Below are 27,046 nucleotides of genomic sequence, written 5' to 3'. Positions count from 1 at the left end.
ACTTGGGCATTCAAAGTTCTCACCACACATCTAGATAAGTTCCTTGGGGGGTCTAGTTTCCAAAATGGGGTCTCTTGTGGGGGGTTTCTACTGCTTAGGTACATCAGGGGCTCTGCAAACGCAACATAACGCCCGCAGACCATTCTATCAAAGTCTGCATTCCAAAACGGCACTCCTTCCCTTCCGAGCTCTGCCATGCGCCCAAACAGTGGTTTACCCCCACATATGGGGTATCATCCTACTCAGCATAAATTGCACAATAAATTTTGGGGTCCAATTTCTCCTGTTACCCTTGTGAAAGTAAAAATTTGGGGGTGATAAAATAGGGTCACTTGTGGGGGGTTTCTACTGTTTAGGTACATCAGGAGCTCTGCAAATGCAACATGACGCCCGCAGACCATCCCATCAAAGTCTGCATTCCAAGCGGCGCTCCTTCCCTTCCGAGCCCCGATGGGTGCCCAAACAGTGCCCCCCCACATATGGGGTATCAGCGTACTCAGGACAAACTGGTCAACAGATTTTGGGGTCCAATGTCTCCTGTTACCCTTGAGAAAATAAAAAATTGCAGGCTAAAAAATCTTTTTTGAGGTAAAAAAAGGATTTTGTATTTTCACGGCTCTACGTTATAAATTTCTGTGAAGCACTTGGGGAGAAATTGCACCACAACTTTTGTGGTCTAATTTTTCCTGTTACCCTTGTCAAAATAAAAATTTTGGGGCAAAAAGATCATTTTTGTAGAAAAAATGCAATTTTTTATTTTCACGGCTCTACGTTATAAACTTCCGTAAAGCACCTGGGGGTTTAAAGTGCTCACCACACATCTAGATAAGTTCCTTAAGGGGTCTAGTTTCCAAAATGGTGTCATTTGCGGGGGGTTTCCACTGTTTAGGCACATCAGGGGCTCTCCAAACGCGACATGGCGTCCGATCTCAATTCCAGCCAATTCTACATTGAAAAAGTAAAACGGCACTCCTTCTCTTCCAAGCTCTGCAGTGCGCCCAAACAGTGGTTTACCCCCACATATGGGGTATCGACGTACTCAGGAGAAATTGCACAACAACTTTTGTGGCCTAATTTCTCCTGTTACCCTTGTGAAAATAAAAATTTGGGGGCAAAAAGATCATTTTTGTTGAAAAAATGCGATTTTTTATTTTCACGGCTCTACGTTATAAACTTCTGTGAAGCACTTGGGGGCTAAAGTTCTCACCACACATCTAGATAAGTTCCTTAAGGGGTCTAGTTTCCAAAATGGTGTCTCTTTTGGAGCGTTTCCACTGTTTAGGCACATCAGGGGCTCTCCAAACGTGACATGGCATCCGATCTCAATTCCAGCCAATTCTGCATTGAAAAGTCAAAAGGCGCTCCTTCTCTTCCAAGCTCTGCGGTGCGCCCAAACAGTGGTTTACCCCCACATATGGGGTATCGGTGTATTCAGGAGAAATTGCATAACAAAATTTATGGTTACATTTCTGTTTTTACACTTGTGAAAATAAAAAAAAATGGTTCTGAATTAAAATGTTGGCAAAAAAAAGTTAAATGTTCATTTTTTCCTTCCACATTGTTTCAGTTCCTGTGAATCACATAAAGGGTTAATAAACTTCTTGAATGTGGTTTTGAGCACCTTGAGGGGTGCAGTTTTTAGAATGGTGTCACACTTGGTTATTTTCTATCATATAGACCCCTCAAAATGACTTCAAATGTGATGTGGTCCCTAAAAAAAAAATGGTGTTGTAAAAATGAGAAATTGCTGGTCAACTTTTAACCCTTATAACTCCCTAACAAAAATTTTTTTTAAAAAAAAATTGTACTGATGTAAAGTAGTCATGTGGGAAATGTTATTTATTAACTATTTTTTTGTGACATATCTCTCTGATTTAAGGGCATAAAAATACAAAGTTTGAAAATTGCAAAATTTTAATTTTTTTTTGCCATATTTACATATTTTTCATAAATAATCGCAAGTAATATCGAAGAAATGTTACCACTAACATGAAGTACAATATGTCGCGAAAAAACATTTTCAGAATCAGTGGGATCCGTTAAAGCGTTCCAGAGTTATAACCTCATAAAGTGACAGTGGTCAGAATTGTAAAAATTGGCTCGGTCATTAAGTACCAAATTGGCTCTGTCACTAAGGGGTTAATTAAATATATTAGTAGTTTCATATTACATATAGAAAACAAGGTAATATTATTTGCAATGAACTTTGATGGGGTTGTTCAGGGTATCTGGAAAGGTTCCACTTCTTGACTGCAGGAATGGAGCTGTAAGCTCTGCTAACATGCACCAGTTCTATGTTTGACCCATTAGATGAAGGGTTCACTCACACTGCTGTATAACACGGCCGAGTGCTATGTGATGTTTTATCAGATAGCACGTGGGCCAATGTTATACTAAGGGACAATGCAGATCTGCAATTATTTTCAAATGCTAATTCAGCATGAGAAAACAATAGCAATATGCAGGGTCTCCGGTGGGCCCAGGCACTGACACCTGCTGGCATACTGGCCAGCAGCTGCCTAAGGCCCCCACTGCTCCAGGGGCCCCCAGCCAGTGACGTGTCACTAATAGCAACACATCCAGCAGCTATAGAGCCCCTGAGTCAGCGGAGCTGCAGCTGGAGACAGGAGCCTGTCCCCGCTGCTAAAGAGAAATGAATATTCACACTTCCCCACGCCCCCAATTGGATATGAAACCATTTATTACCACGATTTGAATACGATCACTGAGAATCCACCTAACAGTTGTATGGTCAATTCCATGCTTGGTCATTTTTTCAATAAGGATAGTTAGTATGAGATACTTTATCAAATGCTTAACTTTTTTTCAGAAGACGAGGGTCGTCATTTGGATTGAGCGTATAATAAGGCTATTACAAGACCATAGGTATTTATTTCATTAAAATACTTTTTTCCTAATGTGTGTGTTTTTTTAACCCTTTATTAATATTGGATTAATAATGGATAGGTGTCTTATTGACACCTCTCCATTATTAACCAGGCTTAATGTCACCTTACAATAGCAAGGTGACATTAACCCTTTATTACCCCATATCCCACCACTACTCGGAGGTGGGAAGAGAGTGGCTAAGTGCCAGAAAAGGCGCATCTTAAGGCCCCGTCTCACTAAGCGATTTACCAACGATCACGACCAGCGATATGACCTGGCCGTGATCGTTGGTAAGTCGCTGTGTGGTCGCTGGGGAGCTGTCACACAGACAGCTCTCTCCAGCGATCAACGATCAGGGGAACGACTTCGGCATCGTTGAAACTGTCTTCAACGATGCCGAAGTCCCCCTGCAGCACCCGGTAACCAGGGTAAACATCGGGTTACTAAGCGCAGGGCCGCGCTTAGTAACCCGATGTTTACCCTGGTTACCAAAAAAAACAAACAGTACATACTCGCCTTTCGGTGTCCAGGTCCCTTGCCGTCTCTCTGACTGAGCCGCCGTACAGCGAGAGCAGAGCGCAGCGGTGACGTCACTGCTGTGCTCTCACTTCTCACTGTACGGCCGGGAGTCAGTGAGAGCAGGAAGCAGACGGCAAGGGACCTGACAGACATCAGATGGTCAGTATGTACTGTTTGTTTTTTTTTACATTTACGCTGGTAACCAGGGTAAACATCGGGTTACTAAGCGCGGCCCTGCGCTTAGTAACCCGATGTTTACCCTGGTTACCAGTGAAGACATCGCTGGATCGGTGTCACACACACCGATTCAGCGATGTCAGCGGGGCCTCAACGACCAAAAAAAGGTCCAGGCCATTCCGACACGACCAGCGATCTCGCAGCAGGGGCCTGGTCGCTGGTACGTGTCACACATAGCGAGATCGCTATGGAGGTCGCTGTTGCGTCACAAAACTAGTGACTCAGCAGCGATCTCGCTAGCGATCTCGCTATGTGAGACGGGGGCTTTACAGATGTTCCTTTTCTGGGGTTGCTGTGGGCAGATGTTTTTAGCCAGGGGGGTCCAATTACCATGGACCCTCTCTTGGCTATTAATATCTGCCCTCAGTCACTGGCTTTCCCACTCTGGTGGAGGAAATTGTGCGGAGCCCGTGCCAGTTTTTTTCCTTATTTAACACTTTAACACCTAGAGCTCCCAAATTTTGCACACAGACACTTCTAACATTAGTAGTGAGGAATATATAAAAAAATAAGGGATATGAAATGGTTTACTGTATGTAAACCATGTCTCATATCCTGTCGGGTTTGATAAGGAGATAGCAAAAGCCGGCAATTGAATTACCGGCTTTTCTGCTATCTGGCTCTGTATTAAATATAACTATATATATATGTGTCTCACTGACATATATATATATATATATATATATATATATATATATATATATATATATATATATATATACAGACTATATATATGTTTTCACGAATATTTGAGCCCATGGATCCATTCTATGTCCATTTTGCAAGCCGGCGAGAAAATCTTGCCGTACGGATGCCATACGGATAATTTTTTGAGAAAAAATCGGATCCTCGCATTGAATACGGATCACTGTTCAGGAAAGTTTCTGCCTGTAAAAAACGGACCATATTTCCCTACGCTAAGTGTGACGCCGGCCTATCAAGTAAGTTTTATCAAAGTTAGGTTACTGAATAAACAGGAAATTTTCAAATCAAGGTAACACATGACGTACCAAAAAGAGACAAATAATGTGATAAAAAAAAGCATGTTAAATACATCAAACTAAAAACGCATTAAAAATTCAAGTAACCTTAATTAGGTAATTGGTGTAGAAATGCTGCAGAAAATCATTAGCACTAAAAATGCACCAAATACACATCGTAGGAGCTTATGGTGCATTTCCTCATACTTATGGGTATTTTTTTTTCCAATTAGGAAGCCTATGGGAAAACACATGAAACAATTGCTATATCTAAAGCCTACTACAATTGGAAAATGTCAACATGGTAAAAACAAAAACTCAACAAAAAAGTAATTGTGCTGTACTTTGTGTGTACTGTGCTTCATAATGTCCTACTGACTTTTCACTACCCATCTGACTTCAATATTTTTTACTGAAATGTCAGAAAAAAAAATCAGTTTTTAAAAAAATAAATAAATCGTGTGTGATGGGGAATCTGTCACCATGTTTTTGCTACTTAATCTGAGAGCAGCAAAATGTAGTGACAGAGAATCGGATTCCGGCTATGTGTGCTGCTTGCAGTAGTTTGTATAAACTTAATGTTTTATTAGTAGGAGATTATCATTAGAGAAGTAAAACTGCCATGTAGTCCTCCATATTCATGAGTTCTGTATAACCCCGCCCCCATCGCTGATTCGCAGCTTTCTGCCTATACACAGTGTACACAGAAAGCTGCCAATAAGTGCTTGGAGCGGAGTTATACAGAACTCAGCATTCAGGGAATTGGTAGATCTGTAGCAGATAAAACTGTGTGATTTTGTACAAACTGCAGCAAGCATCTTAGTAAGTGACACATCACTGGAATCAGAATCTCTGTCCCTAAATAATATTGCTCTCAGATGGGATAGTAAAAACCTGGTGACAGATTCCCTTTACGCTACGTTCCAATGATGAGCTATTGATGTTGAAGGTTTTCTGCAGCATTTCTGTACCTATGAAGTAAAATAGCTTTCTTTTTGTAAAACCACTTACACTTAGCATAACAGATTTTCAAGACAAAATGCATCTAAGGTCAGTCTCCCATGTCCAGATAATTCCGGTACCAGAGAAAGCGGTACCAGAGTTATCCGTGTCCATGTGTCCGTGTGCTCACGTGGCACATCAGTGTGGCACACGTGCGGCAGCCGTGTGCAGCCCGTGTGCCGCCTGAGGACTACACGAACTGTGCAGGACCTATGGAGGTGGAGCCGCATATTCATCACTGTAATGAGAGGTACCACGTGACCGCTCTCACAGGACAAGCTGCCGGAGCTGAGAGGAGGCATCGCGGGAGCTGGGTGAGTATTTCTCTGCAAGCGGGCGGGCGCACGGGGGGTGGGAGGTGGGAGGTGACCCCAAACTTTATTTTTAACAAAAAAAACTTGATCTTTCATCCCTTCTCTCCCGCAAGCGCTGCTTTCAGCCGAGCAGGACAGAAGGGATGAATACCGGCTTCAGCACCACACGCAGGGGACAGCGCTTAACTGTAGCGCTGTTTCTCCTGCGGCGGTACGTGCACACGGAGGAGAGTGCACACTGTTCTCTGTGTGCATGTGTGCGGGACGCTTTGCGGACCGTGCTGCCGGAGAAAAACGGACATGTCTCCGTGTTTTGCACACGGACACACGGTCCGTGAAAACACGCAGGCATGTGCATAGACCCATTCATTTGAATGGGTCTACGTGTGTCAGTGTCTCCGGTACGTGAGAAAACTGTCACTACATGTACCGGAGCCACTGACGTGTGAAACTGGCCTAATAGGGGGAAAAAGAGATACGTTATTACTAATGAATGAGTTATGTACATTTTTTAATTTTTTAGTCTTTTCATGGATCATAATTTTATATAAGGGTCAGAACCCCACAAAATGATTCTTTTGGATCTCTTCATCCTGCTACAGTGAACATGATCATATAAAGGGTCACTAAAGTGTGTCTTATCTGCAGTTGCTGTAGTTAGTTAGTTAATTGTTCTATGTTACAGGGAGAGGCTGACTGTTGTGTCCTTGGAATTGTTCATTGTGATGAGCAACAGGAAGTCCATGATCGCTCACTACCTTATCTCACATATCTACATTTCTGGGAATCATTTGTAACATGCACCTGTAAATAGTATTATTATTTTACTTGCTTTTATAGCTCCATTAATTTCATACTTTACAGATAGCGATAGTCTAAGGGGCCATTCATTTGTCTGTGATTTTTCGTGGACTGAGATGTTCTTGGAAAGTTGCGGAGTTATGTCCGATTTTGATTCAAAGTTCAGATCAAAACTGTCAAAACAAGTCAATGGGTTCGTGAAAAAATCGACCATACTCCGATGACAACTGAGTGCGGTCCAATTTTTTGGGACTGTCAGAATGGAGAAGGTGGACATTTTTTTTTACATTTCTTCACGTATGAAAAAATTGGAGGACACTCGGACCACACTCTGATCAAACTCTGATTAGAATAATTGGTCTGTTTTTCTCATACATGTAAAAATGGTATATGTGAATGAGGCCTAAAGAACATGATTTGTGCTGGATCCTGAATAAATCTTTGTGTTGAACTCTCCCTTCATTCAGCATTGTAATAACATTTATGAGTAATGTGCCTTATGTTCCCTTGTGTACACCCTTGATATCTGTGCCATGAGCTGTCCATCTGCGTTACCAGTAATCTGTTGTCTATGAGAAGGTACACATGAGACAGGAGAAGACACAATGATGATAGGAAAATGTTCCAGGTCAGTGCCCTTTTATAGCTTCCAATGTGTATACATCCCACTGAGAACAATTTCTATTATATAACTGGGCTCTATTCATTTAGGAAACAATATATTTCTCAGTTGGCGACATTTTACCAGAGCTGCAAACTGGAGTAAGCTGGGGCAAATCGCAAAACTAGTGATAACCAAAATAGAGAAAAGACACATTAACAGTAACTTTTCAGATGAAAGGGAACATGGCACCTCTCGTACTTTTAAATATGGGAGCCCTCTCAGTTTTAAACAAGTTGGCACATTTGTACTTCCTGCAAGTGCTGGTGAGAGAGCTGGGAAATAGTTTGGCATATGTATCCTACCTTCTAAAAAATGCGAAAATCCCTAAAAAGTCAGGGTTCACTTCTCTTGGCTCTCTGACTACTCCACTAGAGATGAAATTATAAAGAATGCACTTTAACCCCTTCACACCACAGTCCTTTTTCGTTTTTGCGTTTCTGTTTTTCGCTCCCCTTCGGCCATGTAAGGGCTTGTCTTTTGCCGGACGAGTTTCACTTTTGAACGACACCATTGGTTTTATCATATCGTGCACTCGAAAACGTGAAAAAAACTCCAAGTGCATTTAAATTGCAAAAAAAGTGCAATTCCACAACTGTTTTTTTGATTTCTGTTTTACCATGTTTTACCATGTCACCAAAGGCTAAAACTGACCCGCCAATTTGATTATCCAGGTCATTAGGAGTTTGTAGATGCCAAACATATTTAGGTTGTTTTTTATTTAAATGGAGAAAAAAAATCAAAAATTTGTTTAAAAAAATTCCATCATTTTCCAAGACCCGTAGTGTCTCCATTTGTCATGATCTTGGGTTGGGTGAGGGCTTATTTTTTGCGAGCCAAGCTGACATTTTTAATGATACCATTTTGGTGTAGATACGATCTTTTGATTGCCCGTTATTGCATTTTAATGCAATGTTGCAGCGACCAAAAAAAACATAATTCTGATGTTTTGACTTTTTTTTCACTATTTTTTTTATCAATTTTACCAATCAGATTAATTCTTTTAATAGCTTGATAGATTGGGCAATTCTGAACGCAGCAATACCAAATATGTGTATATATAATTTTTTTATTGTTTTATTTTGAATGGGGTGATTTGAACTTTTATTTTTTTTTATTTTTTAAATATTTTTCAAAACTTTTTTTTTTTTTTTTTTTACTTTTTGCATGCTTCAATTATCTCCATGGGAGACCATGATCAGATCACCTGTATGTAGCAGAAATGCTCACTTGCTATGAGTGCCAACTAATCCGGCAATGACACCATAGCGGTCTGCTGGAGACCTCTGGTTGTCATGCCCTTCGATCGGTGACCCGCGATCACATGACCGATGGGTGGAATTAGTGGTGCGGTTCTGGCAAAATCACATTAAATGCCGCTGTCAGCAATTGACAGTGGCATTTAACGGGTTAACATCCATGGGTGGATTGCGATTCCACCAGCAGCTGTTAGGTCAGTCTTACACGTCCAGATAATTCCGGTACCGGAAAAATCTGTACCGGAGTTATCCGTGTCCGTGTGTCCGTGTGCTCACGTGGCACATCAGTGTGGCACACGTGCGGCAGCCGTGTGCCGCCCGTGTGCCGACTGGGTACCACACGGACCGTTCAGGAGACAGCGCTACAGTAAGCGCTGTCCCCTGCTTTGGGTGCTGAAGCCGCCATTCATTTCTTCTCTCCAGCAGCGTTCGCTGGAAAGAAGGAATGAAAAATCGTTGTTTTTTTCTTTTTTTTTGTCTTTAAAATCAAGTTCCTTGTCACCTCCCCCCTCCCACCCCTGTGCGCCCGCCAGCTGGAAATAAAATACTCACCCAGCTCCCTCGATGCTTCCTCTCAGCGCCGCAGCTTGTCCTGTATGAGCGGTCACGTGGTGCCACTCATTACAGTGATGAATATGCGGCTCCACCCCTATGGGAGGTGGAGCCGTATATTCATCAGTGTAATGAGCGGCACCACGTGACCGCTCATACAGGACAAGCTGCGGCGCTGAAAGGAAGCATTGAGGGAGCTGGGTGAGTATTTTATTTCCAGCGGGCGGGCGCACAGGGGGTGGGAGGGGGTTGGTTACCGGGAACTTTATTTCAACCGCAAAAAAAGAAAAAAACAATGATTTTTCATTCCTTCTCTCCAGCGAACGCTGCTGGAGAGAAGGGATGAATAGCGGCTTCAGCACCACGCTGGGGGGACAGCGCTTACTGTAGCGCTGTCTCCTGCACGGCACACGGACTGCACACTGACAGCATCCGTGTGCGGTACGTGTTTTACACGGACCCATTGACTTTAATGGGTCCGTGTGATCCGTGCGCTCCCACGAACACTGACATGTCTCTGTGTTTTTCAAACGGACACATGGTCCGTGAAAACACGCTGACATGTGCAGAGACACATTAATTTTAATGTGTCTACGTGAGTCAGTGTCTCCGGTACGTGAGAAAACTGTCACCACACGTACCGGAGCCACTGATGTGTGAAACAGGCCTTAGGGGCACATGTCAGCTGTTCAAAACAGGTGACATGTGCGGGGAAAGATGTGCGTTCAGCGCCGGAGCACACATCAAAGGGAGGGACTCGACATGGGCATGTCATGAAGGGGTTAAAATTATGTCATCTTTATCAGCTTTAAAGGTACATTTTTAAATAAACGGCTTCAAGTCCCCTTCTTAAAAATAGGGTTAAATTCTAAAATTTTAGTGAGTGATAATGGCGGCTGAGGGAAGTCAGAATGGCGCATGCTCTACCTCTACTCCATTCAAACCCCTCCTTACTGCGATCATGTAGTGAGACTTAGGACCTCTCCTCAAGTAATCAGTGAGGTCGCAGCAGTGGGGTCTCCAATAATCGTATAGTTATCACCTATTTTTTGTATAAGTGATAAATGCCCATCTTGGGAAAACCACTTTAAAGGTACCGTCACACTCAGCGACGCTGCAGCGATATAGACAACGAGCCGATCGCTGCAGCGTCGCTGTTTAGGTCACTGGGGAGCTGTCACACAGACAGCTCTCTCCAGCGACCAACGATCAGGGGAACGACTTCGGCATCGTTGAAACTGTCTTCAACGATGCCGAAGTCCCCCTGCAGCACCCGGGTAACCAGGGTAAACATCGGGTTACTAAGTGCAGGCCCGCGCTTAGTAACCCGATATTTACCCTGGTTACCAATGTAAAAGTAAAAAAAAACCAGTACATACTCACCTTCTGATGTCTGTCACGTCCCCCGGCGTCCGTGCTGCTGCTCAGAGCTTCCTTCACTGAATGTGTCAGGGCCGGCAGAGCACAGCGGTGACGTCACCGCTGTGCTCGGCTTTACGGCCGGCACTGACACATTCAGTGCAGGAAGCTCTGAGCAGCAGTGTGGACGCCGGGGGACGTGACAGACATCAGAGGGTGAGTATGTAGTGTTTTTTTTTTTACTTTTACAATGGTAACCAGGGTAAATATCGGGTTACTAAGCGCGGCCCTGCACTTAGTAACCCGATATTTACCCTGGTTACCATTGTAAAACATTGCTGGCATCGTTGCTTTTGCTGTCAAACGCGACGATACACACTGACCTAACGACGAAATAAGGTGCTGGCCTTCTAGCTCCGACCAACGATATCACAGCGGGATCCAGATCGCTGCTACGTGTCAAACACAACGAGATCCCTATCCAGGACGCTGCAACGTCACGGATCGTTGTCGTTCTCGTTGGAAAGTTGTTCAGTGTGAAGGTACCTTAAGTCCTCAAGTTCAGCTCTGAAAGGGTGTAGTAAAAATCTCATCCTCCCAAGGGCCTTAAATAAATGGACATAACCGCGCTTCTCAACAAAATATTTTTTTTACACTTACACTTTTTTTTCCTTCCTTCCTTGTTTCTACTAAGTGATGTTTTTTATTATGTTACAGAGCCAGGTTACATATTTAGCATACATGTATAAGTATCTAAGTGAAATGACATCTTAGCCACTTATTGTTGCTTTTACCTATATCAATATGTGCTTTTCCCATTGACATTAAGCAGATGATGTAAATCTGGATAACACAGAATATTACATGATTTTATGTAAAATCTCAGAGGGGATTGAAAATAGAAAACAAATTGAGTATCTTTCTAAAAAGAGGCCTGTATTTGCTGTCAGAATATTACAGGCAAGCGATTCTTTCCCAAATCAGAGAGAGTATTCATTATGTGAACAGCACTCCACAGCTGTATTCAATTGCTGTGAGTCTTTCACAACCCACTTGTAGAAAAATCCAAGAAATTTGATATAAACATAATACAAAAATGTTTTCCTGCCCTGTGAACAAACTTGTGTCTTCTTGATTCAGTAGCAAATTCTTTACATCCTAAGTTAGGAAGTTTAACAGCGTCTTATTCACCAGCCCAAAGTTTCTTTTTATCTATTATATACCCTGATCTGCGATAAGCAGCCTGAGCATAGACCCACTGCTGACAATTTTATTCTCACATAATAATCATTCATTTTTACATTTATCTATACTGGTGATTTCTACTTTTGTTTCTGGATTTGTGACAATATGACTTTCATAAATTATGAAAGAGTTTCATAGTGTGGTCACTGAAGTACATTTATAGTATTACTCACCTATGATGGCCAAAAGTTTTGAGCCTCACACACATTTGGGTTTCCATAACGTTTGCTGCTTCAGTATACTTAGATTTTTTAGATGCTTCTGTGTCATACTGAAGTACAATTATAAGCATTTTAGAAGTTTTTGGACATCAGTATTTGCAGTGCGGACCATTATTTTTCTAAATTTCTGCAATGTACCCTGGCCGGCTGAATATCAGCTTATTGGCCAAACCGTGACTGATGACAACCCATTATTGCCCAATCAATGCTTGAAGTCACAACCACCACAATTTATGTGTTTTTGTTTGTCCATCCATTTTTTCACAGGGTCGCAATTCGATGGCCATAGACCAAAAGTTTCAATCTTTTGTTCATAAAACAACTTAGTTATCACTTTTGCCCACTATTCATGTATGGACTTGGTTTTTTATCCAACTATTTTACCTAAAAACACTGCCATGAACAAAAAAAAATAAACATTCTTCAAGACCAACTTTTCCCAATGATTCAGAAACAATTTGGTGATGAACAAGGCAAAATTGAAAACTACAGTAGACATTAAATACATTGAAATTGGGTCCATGAACAGGAAACTCCTCAAATCCCAAAACCCAAACCCGTATATAACAATCCCCACCCCCGCAAAAAAAATCCCTATTTACCCATTAAAGCCACACAAGTGCTGCCTACCTACAGTTCCCTGCCAGTCTTTGTCTACAACATATGACCACTGTAGGAAGTGCATTTACTCTTTTGTCGGCTTTATGGATTGCTGATCTGGGCCTGATTCCAACTGCACATCTTCATGTTTAAACAGCTGCCGACATCATCCAATTTCATTGGCACATGCAAAAGACCTTTAAGTTCTTATCGACTTATTATATTGTCATTTGGGACTCACTTGGGCAATAAATCAGCCTATGGTCCACTAAATATCAACTGATAACAGCATTTCCCACTGCTTGGACTCCCAGCACTCATTTGTAATCTGTGAAGACAGGTATTTAAAGGGGTTATCCACTGCTGAAACTACCCCTTCGAAATTGCTATACTCTCCCGTATTAAAAAAACAACAACAGCCTATACACACCTCTGGTGCCGTCATCTTTCCACTGTTGTGCAGATATTAGCAATTAAATATTTGGCACCTAATGAGTTCAAGTGAGTGTTATTAGATAGTTTTCACTGGGGGCCTGTACTGATGCCTACTGTATGACACTAACCAATCATAAGCAGGTAGCAACATAGAAGTGCGTAAGGAACTGTGATGTCATCAGGATCACATGACCTGAACAATAAGTCCTGATAGTCAGAGTGTGCAGTCTAAAAGAATACTGAAAATATATTATACAGCACAGAACTGTGGAGCTATTAATGGCTGTAATATTTCTTCAATGCTTATTTAGGCTGCACGCTCTGACTGGTAGGACCTCTGGACTCTGGTTATGTGACCCTGATATCATCAGGGGGTCTTTCCGCAATTTTATGTTGCTGCCTGCTTATGATTGGTCAGCATCATACAGGAGGCAGAAGTACATGCCCCACGATGAAAACTATCTAATAACACTCACTTGGACATAACTAAAGTTTACTCATTAGGTGCCAAATATTTCATAACTAATTTCTCCGCAATGGAGAGGTGAAATTAAAACAAAAAAAACCTTTTTATTCCACTCTGCAGCCACTATTACATGGTGTGTTCAGCTCAACAAAATTTGCTAAAAGATCCTTTTCTACAACTATAGGTATTGTGAATTATTTGGAATAGAGCTGAAAATTTGTATCTATGGGTGAATAGGTAAAACATGAAGACAAATATTGGAAAAGTTATTGATTTTATATATCTAAATAGTTTTTCGTATGTTTTGGAGATATCAGTATACCCATATGAAGCTGTAGGTGAGCACACATTTCTAAGGAGAAAAGTAGCATTGCAAGTCACCCACTCATATGAATTGTTTAAGGTGGCTTCTTAAAGAGCATAGAAAATTTTTTTTTATTACAATTATTAATAAATTCCTAAATACTGTTATCCCTTAAAAGAGTTTTCTCAAGTTGCGCCTAGAGCAGCACACAGCTTTGCAGTCCTTTTACCTCATGGATGCTGTGGGCAGGGATTCCTCCTTGAGTGACAGTTCTGGTCAGTAGCTTTTGCTATTGTGACACATTAATGACCTGTTATTTCTCTGAAATGTACACTGTTATCGCTATATTTGCATGTAGAAAAAATAGGGCCTTTGAATAAACACAAGGCTCATAAAATTGAGACCAGAGGTTTAGAGATCTGCTCTAGAAACTGCTGATGGCAGAGACCAGGGGCTGGTGATTTTGTAGGACTGAGAGGGAGGGAAAGGGAGATGGATAGCTAACTGCTGTATAAAAATCAATGACCTGGAAAGAGATGGCTGGAATGTCAAGAGCTAACTCCTCAGCCTAGAATGTAGATTCTGCATATACTCGGACAGGCTTTGGTGATCGATCTCCTTGACAGCAAACTGTACTCTATGTAAGATTAAAGCACTCATAGCACAAGACTGACAGCAGTTAGAAAAATAAATTAAATTGCAAACTTGCTTATTTTCACACTGTTTAACTAACTATGCCAGTTTAATAACGTGAGACTAGGCCTGAAAGGGCCTTAATGACCGTCCAATTTCTTTTTAATAACCACATTTTTAGAAGCCATAACTTCTTTATTTTTCACTGACATGGCTGTATGAGGCTTTGTTTTACGCAGGACAAATTGTATTATTACTTAACGTTGTTTTGCGGTACATATAAATTACAGCATAATTAACATAATTTTCTTTGCAAGCCAACATGGAAAAACACATTTTTTGTTAAATTAATATTTATTTATTTTTAATTAATTTGCCACTTAAGAGATCATGAGAGATTTGTGTAAAACATATTTTTTATTGGAAATTAATAGAGGGTCCTAAGAGAAAATCAATATGCTTGCTCATTGCAAAAGTAGTGTATTGGTGCTCTACAGAAAGATACTATCAATAAGTTGAAAATACTTTGGCACTCAAAAGAAGAAAAGTATAAGATTCCTATTCTTTTCATCTTTTGAGTGCCGAAGTATTTTCAATTTATTCATAGGGAGCCCTAGCTACAGAAAAAATAACCCCTTATAGTGAAATAAGTCACTGACAGAGCTGATCTAGGTGATCATGCCCTCTCTGTGCGCTACATAGGTGGAAAAGTAAAAGACAGAAGTTGTAATAATCCACAAGGTCCCGAGATGTCCAACAAAGTCAACCTACTCCTGCTAAATTGCAGGAACTTTAACCCCGTGCTGTAAATTTACAATGGCAAGGGTTAAAGCCCAGGACAAAGGCTCCTAAATTTACGACCCTTGCCTTTAGCAGGTTAATTAAAAAATTACACTCATTATGTCTGGGGAGATAAGGACTCTAGAATATTAACCCCTTTCTGACATCTAATGTACTATCCCGTCCATGTGGGCTGGGCTCGTCTGACCATGGACGGGATAGTACGTCATAGCCGATCGGCCGCGCTCACTGATTCTCACAGCTGACACCCCGCACCAAGTTCCAGGAGCGGTCACAGACCGCTCCCGGCACTTTAACCCCCGGAACACTGCGATCAAACATGATTACAGGGTCCAGAGCCGGCAGAGGGGCTGACAACCCCTCTGCCTTTGGATCGAAGACCTTGCGGCACACCGCGGGGTCACGATCGCTGCCATGGAGACCCGATGTCATCATGACAACATCCGGGTTGCCAGAGCTGAGAGACTTCCTGTCATGTGCTGTGTATGTCAGGATGTCTCTAAGGTCAGTGTACAGAAGCTGCAGCACTGACAGCTTCTATAGCATGCAGATCTGCTTGCTATAGAAGTGATCAGCCTGCACAAAATAAGTGTCCCATAGGGGGCACAGTGTAAAAGTAAGCATGAAATAATTTTTTTTTATAATTGTAAAAATATTTTAAAAATTAATAATAAAAAATCAATATTTATTCTATCAAATAAATATTTAAATTTAAAAAAAATCGAAACAGTAAAGATACACATATCTAGTATCCCCGCATCTGTAATGACCAGACCTATAAAATTGTTCCACTAGTTAACCCCTTTAGTGAACACCATAAAAAAAAACAAGGCGAAAAGCAATCCTTTATCATCATACCACCAAACAAAAAGTGGAATAACACGCAATCAAAAAGACGGATATAAATAAACATGGTACCGCTGAAAACATCATCTTGTCCCACAAAAAGCGAGCCCCCATACAGTTCCATCAGCAGAAAAATAAAAATGTTATAGCTCTCAGAATAAAGCAATGCAAAAATAATTATTTTTATATAAAATAGTTTTTACTGTATGAAAGCGCCAAAACATGACATAAATGAGGTATCGCTATAATCATACTAACCCGAAGAATAAAACTGCTTTATCAATTTTACCACAGGCAGACAGAAATTCATGATTTTCTGTTTTTTGTTCATTCTGCCTCCCAAAAAACGGAATAAAATGCAATCAAAAAATGGCATGTGCCCGAAAATGGTACCAATAAAAATGTTAACTCGTCCCGCAAAAAACATGGCAGAACCGTGTAAACTCCCCCCAAAAAAAGAAATTCATGATTTGCTGGTTTTTGTTCATTCTGCCTCCCAAAAATCAGAATAAAAAGCGATCAAAAAATGTCATGTGCCCGAAAATGGTACCAATAAATACGTCAACTCCTCCTGCAAAAAACATGGGGGGTTATGGGGGGGTTCTGCTGTTTTGGCACCTCATGGGCTCTCCCAGTGGGTCATGGCACCTGCAAACCATAACAGTAAAATCTGGCGCTCCTTCCCTTCTGAGCTCTGCCATGTGCCCAAACAGTGGTTTACCCCCACATATGGGGTTTCAGCCTACTCAGGACAAATTGCTCAATAACTCTTGGGGGTCCAATTTCTTCTGTTACCCTTGGGAAAATAAACAATTGGGGGCGAAAAGATCATTGTGGAAAAAATATGATTTTTTATTTTTACGGTTCTACGTTATAAACTTCTGTGAAGCACTTGGGGGTTTAAAGTGCTCACCACACATCTAGATAAGTTCCGTGGGATGTATAGTTTCCAAAATAGGGTCACTTGTGGGTTTCTTTACTGTTTAGACACATCAGGGGCTCTCCAAACGCGACTTGACACCTGCAGACCATTCCATCAAAGTTTGTAATCCAAATCGACACTACTTCCCTTCCGAGCCCTGACGTGTGCCCATACAGAAGTTTTCTCCCACATATGGGGTATCAGGGTACTCAGGACAAATTGGACAGCAACTTTTGAGGTCCAAATTCTCCTGTTACTCTTGGGAAAATATAAAATTAGGGACTAAAATATCTTGTTTGTGGAAAAAAAAGATTTCTTTATTTTCACGCCAGGGTGCTATAAACTTTATTGAAACACCTGGGGGTTCAAAGTTCTTACCACACATCTAGATATGTTCCTTGGGGGGTCTTGTTTCTAAAATGGTGTCAGTTGTGAGTGGGTTCCACTGTTTAGGCACATCAGGGGCTCTCCAAACACGACATGGCATCCGATCTCAATTCCAGCCAATTTTGCGTTGAAAAAGTCAAACGGCGCTCCTTCCCTTCCGAGATCTGCCATGCGCCCAAACAGTGGTTCCCCCTACATATGGGGTATCAGCGTACTCAGGACAAATTAATTTAACAATAACTTTTGGGGTCCAATTTCTCCTGTTACCCTTGGGAAAATAAAAAAAAAAACAATCTGAAGTAATTTTTTTGTGAAAATAAGTTAAATGTTCATTTTTTTAAAAAACATTCCAAAAATTCCTGTGAAGCACCAGAAGGGTTAATAAACTTCTTGAATGTGGTTTTGCTTACCTTGAGGGGTGCAGGTTTTAGAATGGTGTCACTTTTGGGTATTTTCTATCATATAGACCCCTCAAAGTGAGTTCAAATGTGATGTGGTCCCTAAAAAAAATGGTGTTGTAAAAATTAGAAATAGCTGTTCAACTTTTAACCCTTATAACTCCCTAACAAAAAAAAAAAATGGTTCCAAGATTGTGCTGATGTAAAGTAGACATGTGGGAAATGTTACTTATTAAGTATTTTGTATGACATATCTTTGTGAGTTAAGGGCATGAAAATTCAATGTTGGAAAATTGCAAAGTTTTCAAAATTTTCTCCAAATTTCCATTTTTTTCACAAATAAACTCAAGTCATATCAAAGAAATTTTACCACTATCATGAAGTACAATATGTCACAAACAAACAATGTCAGAATCACTGGAATCTGTTAAAACTTTCCAAAGTTTTAACCTCATAAAGGGATTGGCTTGGTCTTTAACATGAAAACCACCCTTGGGGGTAAAGGGGTTAACATACCCACGGCATACAGTATGGGCATTTAAAAATTTATAGCACTATATCACAAATCCATACAGCATAGAACTATAATATTTCTATGTGCTTAAGATCAAAGATCCAGTATGATGAGGATGAACCATCTGTCAACAAGACACTTCTAGTTTGTCCTACAATGTAAAATTGTATGAGTTTAAGGAAATTCAATTCTATAAAAGTATTTTTTATTTTTTATATTTTTAGTATAGTCTCACACCAAAGGACTCAATGAAACAGCTTGCAAAACATATGCCGCAAAGCAGGTGCAGCTAAAATTGAAACCAGAAGTTTACATACACTATATAAAAATACACACATGCATGTTTTTCTCAATATCTGACATGAAATCAGAATAAACCTTTCCCATTTAGGTCAGTTAGGATTACCATAATTGTTATTTGCTAAATGTCAGAATAATGAGAGAGAATGTTTTAAGGCATTTTTATTACTTACTGCAAAATCAAAAGTTTACATACATTTCATTAGTATGTGGTACCATTGCCCTTAAACTGAATGACTTGGGTCAAACGTTTGGGATATCCTTCCATAAGCTTCTCACAATAGTTGGTCGGAATTTGGGAACATTCCTCCTGACAAAACTGGTGTAACTGGCCAGGTTTGTAGGTCGCATTGCTCGCACCAGCCTTTTCAGCTTTACCCATAAATTATTAATAGGATTGAGATCAGGGCTTTGTGATGGCCACTCCAAAACATTGATTTTGCTACCCTTAAGCCACTTTGTTACCATTTTGGCGGTATGCTTCGGGTCATTGTCTATTTGGAAGACCCATTTCCGCCCCAGCTTTATCTTCCTGACTGATGTCTTGAGATGTTGCTTCAGTATTGCCATATAATCTTCTTTTCTCATGATGCCATCTATTTTGTGAAGTGCACCAGTCCCTCCTGCAGGAAAACAACCACACAACGTGATGCTGCCACCCCCGTGTTTCAAAGTTGGGATGGTGTTCTTGGTCTTCCAAGCTTCTCCCTTTTTCCGCCAAATGTAGCGATGGTCATTATGCCCAAAAAGTTCAATTTTACTTTCATCAGACCACAGGACATGTCTGCAAAAATTAAGGTCTTTGTTCCTGTGTGGATTTGCAAACATTAATCTGGCTTTTTTTGTTTCTTTTGGAGTAATGGTTTCTTCGTGGCAGAGTGGCCTTTCAGCCCAAGTTGATACAGTACTCATTTCACTGTGGATATTGACACAACCTTACCAGCTTCTGCCATCACCTTCACAAGATCTTTTGCTTTTGTCCTTGGCTTGATATGCACATTTCGGACCAAAGCACGTTCATCTCTTGGACACAGAACCCATCTCCTTCCTGACCGGTATAATGGCTGGACATTCCCATCTTTTTTGTTCTTGCATATACAGGTACTTCTCACAAAATTAGAAAATCATTAAAAAAGTTAATTTGAGTTCTTCAATACAAAGAGTGAAACTCATATGGTATATAAAGTCATTACAAACAGAGTGATCTATTTGAAGTGTTTATTTCTGTTAATGTTGATGATTATTGCTTACAGCCAATGAAAACCCCAAAAGTAATTATCTCAGTAAATTAGAATAATTAGTAGAAAACACCTGGAAAGGCTTTCTAAGCATTTAAAATGGTCCCTTAGTCTGTTTCAGTAGGCTCCACAATCATGGGGATTGACTTCACTTGATAGATGTCCAGAAGACAGCCATTGACACACTCCACGAGGAGGGTAAACCACAAATGTGATTGCTAAAGAAGCTGGTTGTTCACAGAGTGCTGTAATCCAAGAATATTAATGGAAAGTTGAGTGGAAGGATAAAGTGTGGTAGAAAAGGGTGCACAAGCATCCGGGATAACCTCAGCCTTGAAAGGATTGTTTATAAAAGGACATTCCAAAGTTTTGGGGAAATTAACAAGGAATGGACTTATGCTGGGGTCATTGCTTTAAGAACCACCACACACAGATGTATCCAGGACATGGGGATTTTGGGGAAGTTCACAAGGAGTGGATTTATGCTGGGGTCATTGCTTCAAGAGCCACCACACACAGATGTATCCAGGATATGGGCTACAAGTGTCAGATTTCTTATGTCAAGCCACTCATGACCAATAGACAATGCCAGAAGCGCCTTACCTGGGCCAAGAGGAAAAAGAACTGGACTGTTGTTCAGTGGTCCAAGGTGTTGCATTCAGATTAAAGTAAATTTTGCATTTCATTTGGAAATCAAGGTCCCAGAGTCTGGAGGAAGAGTGGAGATACACACAATTCAAGCTGCTTGAGGTCTAGTGTGAAGTTTCCACAGTCAGTAATGGTTTGGGGAGCCATGTCATCTGCTGGTGTAGGTCCACTGTGTTTTATCAAGACCAAAGTCAGCGCAGCCATCTACCAGGAAATTTTAGAGCACTTCATGCTTCCCTCTGCCAACAAGCTTTTTGGAGATGGAAATTTTCATTCTCCAGTAGGACTTGGCACCTATGCACACTGCCAAAAGTACCAATACTTGGTTTAAAAACAACAGTATCGCTGTGCTTGATTGGCCAGCAAGCTTCCTGACCTTAGTCCCATAAAGAATCTATGGGGTATTGTGAAGAGGAAGATGAGAGACACCAGACAATGCAGATAAGCTGAAGGCTGCAATCAAAACAACCCTGGACTTCCAAAGCAAGACAGCAGTGCCACAGGCTGATTGCCTCCATGCCACGCCACATTGATGCAGTAATCAATGCAAAAGGGCAAAAGGAGCCCCAACCAATTATTTAGTGCATTTAGTGAACAAACATTTCAGTAGGCCAACATTTCAGATTTTAAAATAATTTTTCAAGCTGTTGTTATAAAGTATTCTAATTTACTGAGATAATGACTTTGGTGTTTTCATTGGCTGTAAGCCATAATCATCAATATTAACAGAAATAAACACTTGAAATTGATCACTCTGTTTGTAATGACTATATAATATATGAGTTTCACTTTTTGCATTGAAGAACTGAGAACTGTGAGAAGCACCTGGAATTGTTTGTACAGATGAATGTGGCACCTGTAGGTATCTTGAAATTGTGCCCAAGGATGAGCGAGACGTACGCAGGGTCGCACCGGGCCCAGGCACTGACACCTGCATATTGGCCAGCAGCTGCCTAGGGCCCCCACTGCTCCAGGGGCCCCCCATCCAGTAGTGTGTCTCTAATAATGGCACACCCAGCTGCTATGGGGCCCCTGAGTCAAGGGGGGCCCTCCCAGGGCCAGAGATAAGCAGCTGGAGACAGGAGCCTGTCCCTGCTGCTAAAGAGAAATTAATATTTCTGCTTCCCCATGCCCCCATGGGCGTGGAGAGGAGTGAATACCATTTCACTTTAATAGCAGGCAACGTTAGCCACAGGTTGAGGCTAACACTGCCCTGTGGTGCTGCTGAATCGGGGCCTCGGAGGTGGGCCCCTAAAGGGCCATTCCATATTGGGGAATATGCGCCATTCCATTTTGGGGAATGAATTGCGCAAGACATCTGGGGTGATAGCCTCAATTTCTCACTGTATTTTCTGTCAGAGTGGTGTTGAAAATCTCCACCGTTCGTATCCAAGCAGGCCTGCATGCGCCGTTCCATAACATTCCATATATTCCGCAAAATGTCTGCCTGTAATATTTTTGGCCTGTTACTATACACTCAACCTTTCCAATGTTCTCAAAGGAAAAAATTCGGCAATAAGAAATCTTTTCCCTTGGTTGGGCCCTTTCAAGTCTTGAACAACAGTGACTCTGTATAGGCAAACGCTACCTTTCTTGACCGCTCATTGACATGTGGAATATGACATGCCTGTCTCCTGGGATAGCCTGTGCAACAATTTACGTGGAGATGCAAGAAATTGCTGTTTTACATCTTGAATTGTTTCTTCAGACATTTTCAGATGTCCTCCATCATGCCTGGCCAGTAATGTTCCTGTAAGTTCCAGCTTATTCACCAATAACAGGAACACACAGATTGGATGACGGATTTCGACCTCCAAACTTCTCTAGGAGTGAAATATAAGCACCACACAAACACACTACCGATGCGCAGAAAGGTATGCACCAAGTCTATCTCGTAGTGGAGATGACTGGCGAGGCAACAAGTCGGCAAGACCACTAGGTGCAAATATGTTCTTCCTTGCTGCCACTGAGGTTCATTGCACTCTCACTTCTCATGAACCAAAATATGAACAGTCCATATTTCAGTACAGTCGACTGTCTCCTTTAGAAATTTCAGCTATTTTTCCTGGTAAAGTAGTGAGTGAATTACCCTGTATTTACTCCGTTGGTTGTACCATTGCAACCATGCAATTATTACACATTTTTCTACTAACTTTGTGAAATCTGAATTGTATGGCTGGTTGAGTTGAGTTTATATACTTATACAGCATTATGTCTCCTCCTATAGTACTTGCATTGAACTGTTGCTGCTTCAGTAAGGAAAAGTTAGCATTTAGGGGAACATATATTGTTCAAGGTAATGAAATGATCATGCGTTCTTGATGATGGATCAGTAGCGTAGCTACTGGGAGGGCCAGAGGGGCCTTCGCCCTGGGCCCTGTCACATGAAGGGGCCCACTGGGAGCCGGCACTGCCACTTCCGTGATGAGGCACAATACAGCACAGGAGGAGAGCAGCAAAATGCCTGCTCTGCTGCCTGACAGAGATTCTGCACGCTGGTCGGACAGTGGCCATTTGCAAATCTCCCTCCTGCACTGTATTGTGCTGCTGACCGATCTCAGGAGCTTCTCCCAAGCTGCAGGTTTCTTCCCTCCGTGTGCAAGTAGGGATTGGCTCAGGGCAGGCATGCTGGGTCCTAGTGCCCACCTGCATTTCACTCACTCAGATACTTCCGGGTCCGGCTGCAAACTTCATTGGTAAGTGGGGATAAAATGGATTAGATTGATAGGCATGTCATAGTCACTGGGGGGTAAATGTCAGAGGATGGGGGTATTGTGGGGGCTTAGGTGGGGGGAGGGGGACAGGGCAGGGGGAGTGAATGTGAGAAGATAAGGGTATTGTGAGGGCTGAGGTGGGTGAGGGGCAACGGCACGAAGGTACGAAGGTCCACATGGAGCGGTACGAAGGTCACTAATCAATTTGAGTCTATGAGAGCCTCGGTCTGGCCTCTTTCTCGCCTCTTCCTGGCCCTCATAGATTTACATTGAGCGCTTGTGACACAGCTTCTAACTTCTGGCCAATCAGAAGCTGGGCTCACAAAATGGAGCCGCGGAACTGAAGCTGTGACAAAAAGCGGTGAATACGGCAGGGGATGAGTATATGACCGGGGCAGGGGACTTATGCTTAAAGCAATACTCCAGCAATGAAAAAAAACCTGATAGTGGTGTTTTAATAATTTAATAATAAGCAGACTGCCAAATCAGGACATGGTGCACCTGCTGTCATGAGCCCCCAATATCACTGGTGTCATCAGGCGATCATGCGACCACATGTTTACTGTGTGCTTATGTCGAATAGAAAAGTTTGGTTTCTTTCTATAGAAGAACATTGAGAGAAGCCGAAAGAGTTGTCACATGACCGCCTGCTGACATCAGCGATGCTGGGGCCATTGTTACTGTACACGGGGGGATTCAAGGGACATTATTATATGTCAAGTGGGCACTTAAGAAGCATTATTATTTATAGGGGCATCAGTGCGCATCTACTGGGTGATAGACGCTGCTGAGCCGGCTGTCAGTCGCAGTAAGAGTATGTGGACACGTTGCGGATTTGGCTGCGGATCTGCAGCAGTTTTCCATGCGGTGTACAGTACCATGTAAACCTATGGAAAACGAAATCCGCTGTGCACATGCTGCGGAAAATTCCACGCGGAAATGCTGCGGTTTATTTTCCTTAGCATGTCAATTCTTTGTGTGGATTCCGCAGCGTTTTACACCTATTCTTTAATGGGAATCAGCAGGTGTAAATACGCAGGCAAAATCCGCACAAAAACTGCACAAAATCCACAGTAAATCCGCGAGGAATCCGCAAAGTGTGCACATACCCTAAGAGGCGCAGTTACAGGTGCTGCTCTCCATACACAGAGCGGTGACTGAAACCGTGCCGGCACCGCCCCCGAGGCTGCAGTGAGGAATAAAGCTAATTCCCTCCTGGCAGTGTGACTCTCAGTGCAGGTGACGCACGGTGTCAGAACACTATTAACTATATACTATACTGTGTTTTGGGGGATCAATGGGGACATCATTCTATGTATAGGGGAACTCTAATGGACATCATACTGTATGTTCGGGAGCTGTGGGCCCATCATACTGTGTGTAAGGGAGCTGTGAGCATACCATACTGTGTATAGGGGAGCTGTGGGGGCATTATACGGTGTATAAGGGAGCAGTTAGCCCATTATACTGTGTACAGGGGAATTGTGGGGACATCATACTGTATATACGAGAGCTGTGGGCCCATCATACTATGTATCGGGCAGAATGAAGGCATTATACCGTGCATAGGCGAGCTGTTGCATACATATTAATCCAATTAGACCTAAGCTAGAAACAGCTTGGTCACATTCCGTAAACTATATCCATTCAAAAAAGCCACAAATAATCTCTATGGCACAAGGAATGTAAAATAAACCAATTTTATTCACAAAAATACATATAAAATAATAACACCTGGATACCTCAAAGACAACTGTAGGTCATCAAGACTGGGACACAATAAACATCTAATGCTGCACTGCACATATAATGACCAAGGTTTATTTGATGCTGTATTTGAGGTTCACGTTGACTATTGATTACTCTGCATAAACCTTGGTCATTATGTGTGCAGTGCAGCATTAGATGTTTATTGTGTCCCAGTCTTGATGACCTACAGTTGTCTTTGAGGTATCCAGGTGTTATTATTTTATATGTATTTTTGTGAATAAAATTGGTTTATTTTACATTCCTTGTGCCATAGAGATTATTTGTGGCTTTTTTTAATGGATAGGCGAGCTGTTGGCCCATTATACTATACATAGGGGAGCTCTGGGCGGCATTACACTTTCTATAGTGGAGCTCTGTCGGCATGAAACTGTATAGAGGAGCTGTGTGCTCATCATACTGTGTATAGGGGAACTGTGGGCTCATCATACTGTGTAGAGGGGAGCTGTGGGCTCATCATACTGTGTATAGGGGAACAGTGGTGACATCATACGGTGTATAGGGGAGCTGTGGGATCATCATATTGTGTATAGGGGAGCTGTGAGATCATCATATTGTGTATAGGGGAGCTGTGGAGGAATTACACTGTGTATAGGGGAGCTGTGGAGGAATTACACTGTGTATAGGGAAGCTGTGGGGGCATTATACTGTCTACAGGGAAGCTGTGGGATCATCAAATTGTGTATAGTGGAGCAGTGGTGACATCATACTGTGTATAGGGGAGGAGTGGGGACATCATACTGTGTAGAGGGGAGCTGTGGGCTCATACTGTGTAGAGGGGAGCTGTGGGCTCATCATACTGTGTATTGGGGAGCAGTGGTGACATCATACTGTGTATAGGGGAGCAGTGGGGACATCATACTGTGTATAGGGGAGCTGTGGGATCATCATATTGTGTATAGTGGAGCTGTGGGGGCATTATACTGTGTATAGGAAAGCTGTGGGTCCACCATACTGTGTATAGTCAAGCTGTACATGGAGGCTACTTATGGGACATTATTAAATGTTAAGTGGGCACTTAAGCATTATTGTTAAAGGGGCACTGAGAGTACTGAGACCATCAAAATTTAATATGTGGTAGCATTACTCTTTAGGGACAAAATGTGGAGGGCACTAGCACAGGGCATTAATGTTTTCTAGGGGTGAATTGTATTATCTAGACAGCACAAAGGAGTCATTATTACTATGTAAGGGGCACAGTGGTGGCATTACTATGTGGGGCGGCACCATTATTGTACCACACAGCAGGTGCTGTAGGACACATATGGCAGCAGTGGCTCAGTATTAGGGTATCAGCAGAAGGAGGAGTTTGTGCAGGTTGGGGATAGATGGGGACGGGGCTGGGAATGTGAGAAGTCTGATGTGTCGTCATAATTTCTGCAGACAAGTCCTGGGTGGAGAAGTGGTCATCTCAGTCTGGGCCAGATGGAAAAGACGAGAAAAGTGAATGATTCCATCAGAAAGAACGTCATCTGTAAGTTATTATCTATAACTGTGCTGTGATGGTCTGTAGGACTGGTATCTACCAATGTATGGTCCTCATATAGTAATATCAGTGTTCGTGTTTGTATATAGATGTATTTTCAGTCACAGTGCGGTCATCTGCTGATGTTCCCCTATGCTCACAATTAGGGTGCACCACGTAGCTGTAGTCAGGGGTACCTGGTTAGGGGCCCACTCAGATTTCCCCCCCCCCCCCAAGCTGAAACCCTAGCTACGCCTCTGTGATGGATGCATGATTACCACAGTTAAAAAAAAAAAAGACAATGAAGTCATCTGCCCACGGAGTCCAATACACCTTTGTTCTCTGTGGGAGCTGTTTGCTTACAAAAAAGTAAGAATGCAGCACAAAGACGTCAGAGGAAAGAAATACCTGTCCGCATATCTGCATTCCACCCAAAAGAAACAAAATATAACCAAGTAATCCTGAACTTTACACAAAATGCATTTGTAAAAACACATACACCTACAATACAGTACACATTTCTACATTCAAATTATGGATGTTAATAACATTAGATGGACAATGGGATT

The 27,046-nt window shown here is 41.9% G+C and overlaps 1 protein-coding gene across 2 annotated transcripts in view; it reads left to right on the top strand.

Annotated features, from left to right (window-relative positions):
* Positions 1 to 27,046, top strand: part of NCMAP (non-compact myelin associated protein) — a 134,769-nt gene that overhangs the window by 30,015 nt on the left and 77,708 nt on the right. Inside the window, exon 1 of one of the 2 annotated variants that reach the window (XM_077296130.1) lies at positions 26,399 to 26,486. The exons of the other annotated variant lie outside the window; for it this stretch is intronic. Coding sequence (XP_077152245.1) covers positions 26,438 to 26,486 — 49 coding nt within the window. The 5' untranslated portion in view covers positions 26,399 to 26,437. Of the gene's footprint in view, positions 1 to 26,398; positions 26,487 to 27,046 lie in introns of those variants that run through there. 2 annotated transcript variants of the gene reach the window in all.

The sequence above is a fragment of the Ranitomeya variabilis genome, chromosome 3 (assembly GCF_051348905.1).
Source record: "Ranitomeya variabilis isolate aRanVar5 chromosome 3, aRanVar5.hap1, whole genome shotgun sequence".
NCBI classification, from domain to species: Eukaryota; Metazoa; Chordata; class Amphibia; order Anura; family Dendrobatidae; genus Ranitomeya; species Ranitomeya variabilis.
Note: the sequence above shows the minus strand (reverse complement) of the source record. Positions and strands in the feature narration are given on the sequence as shown.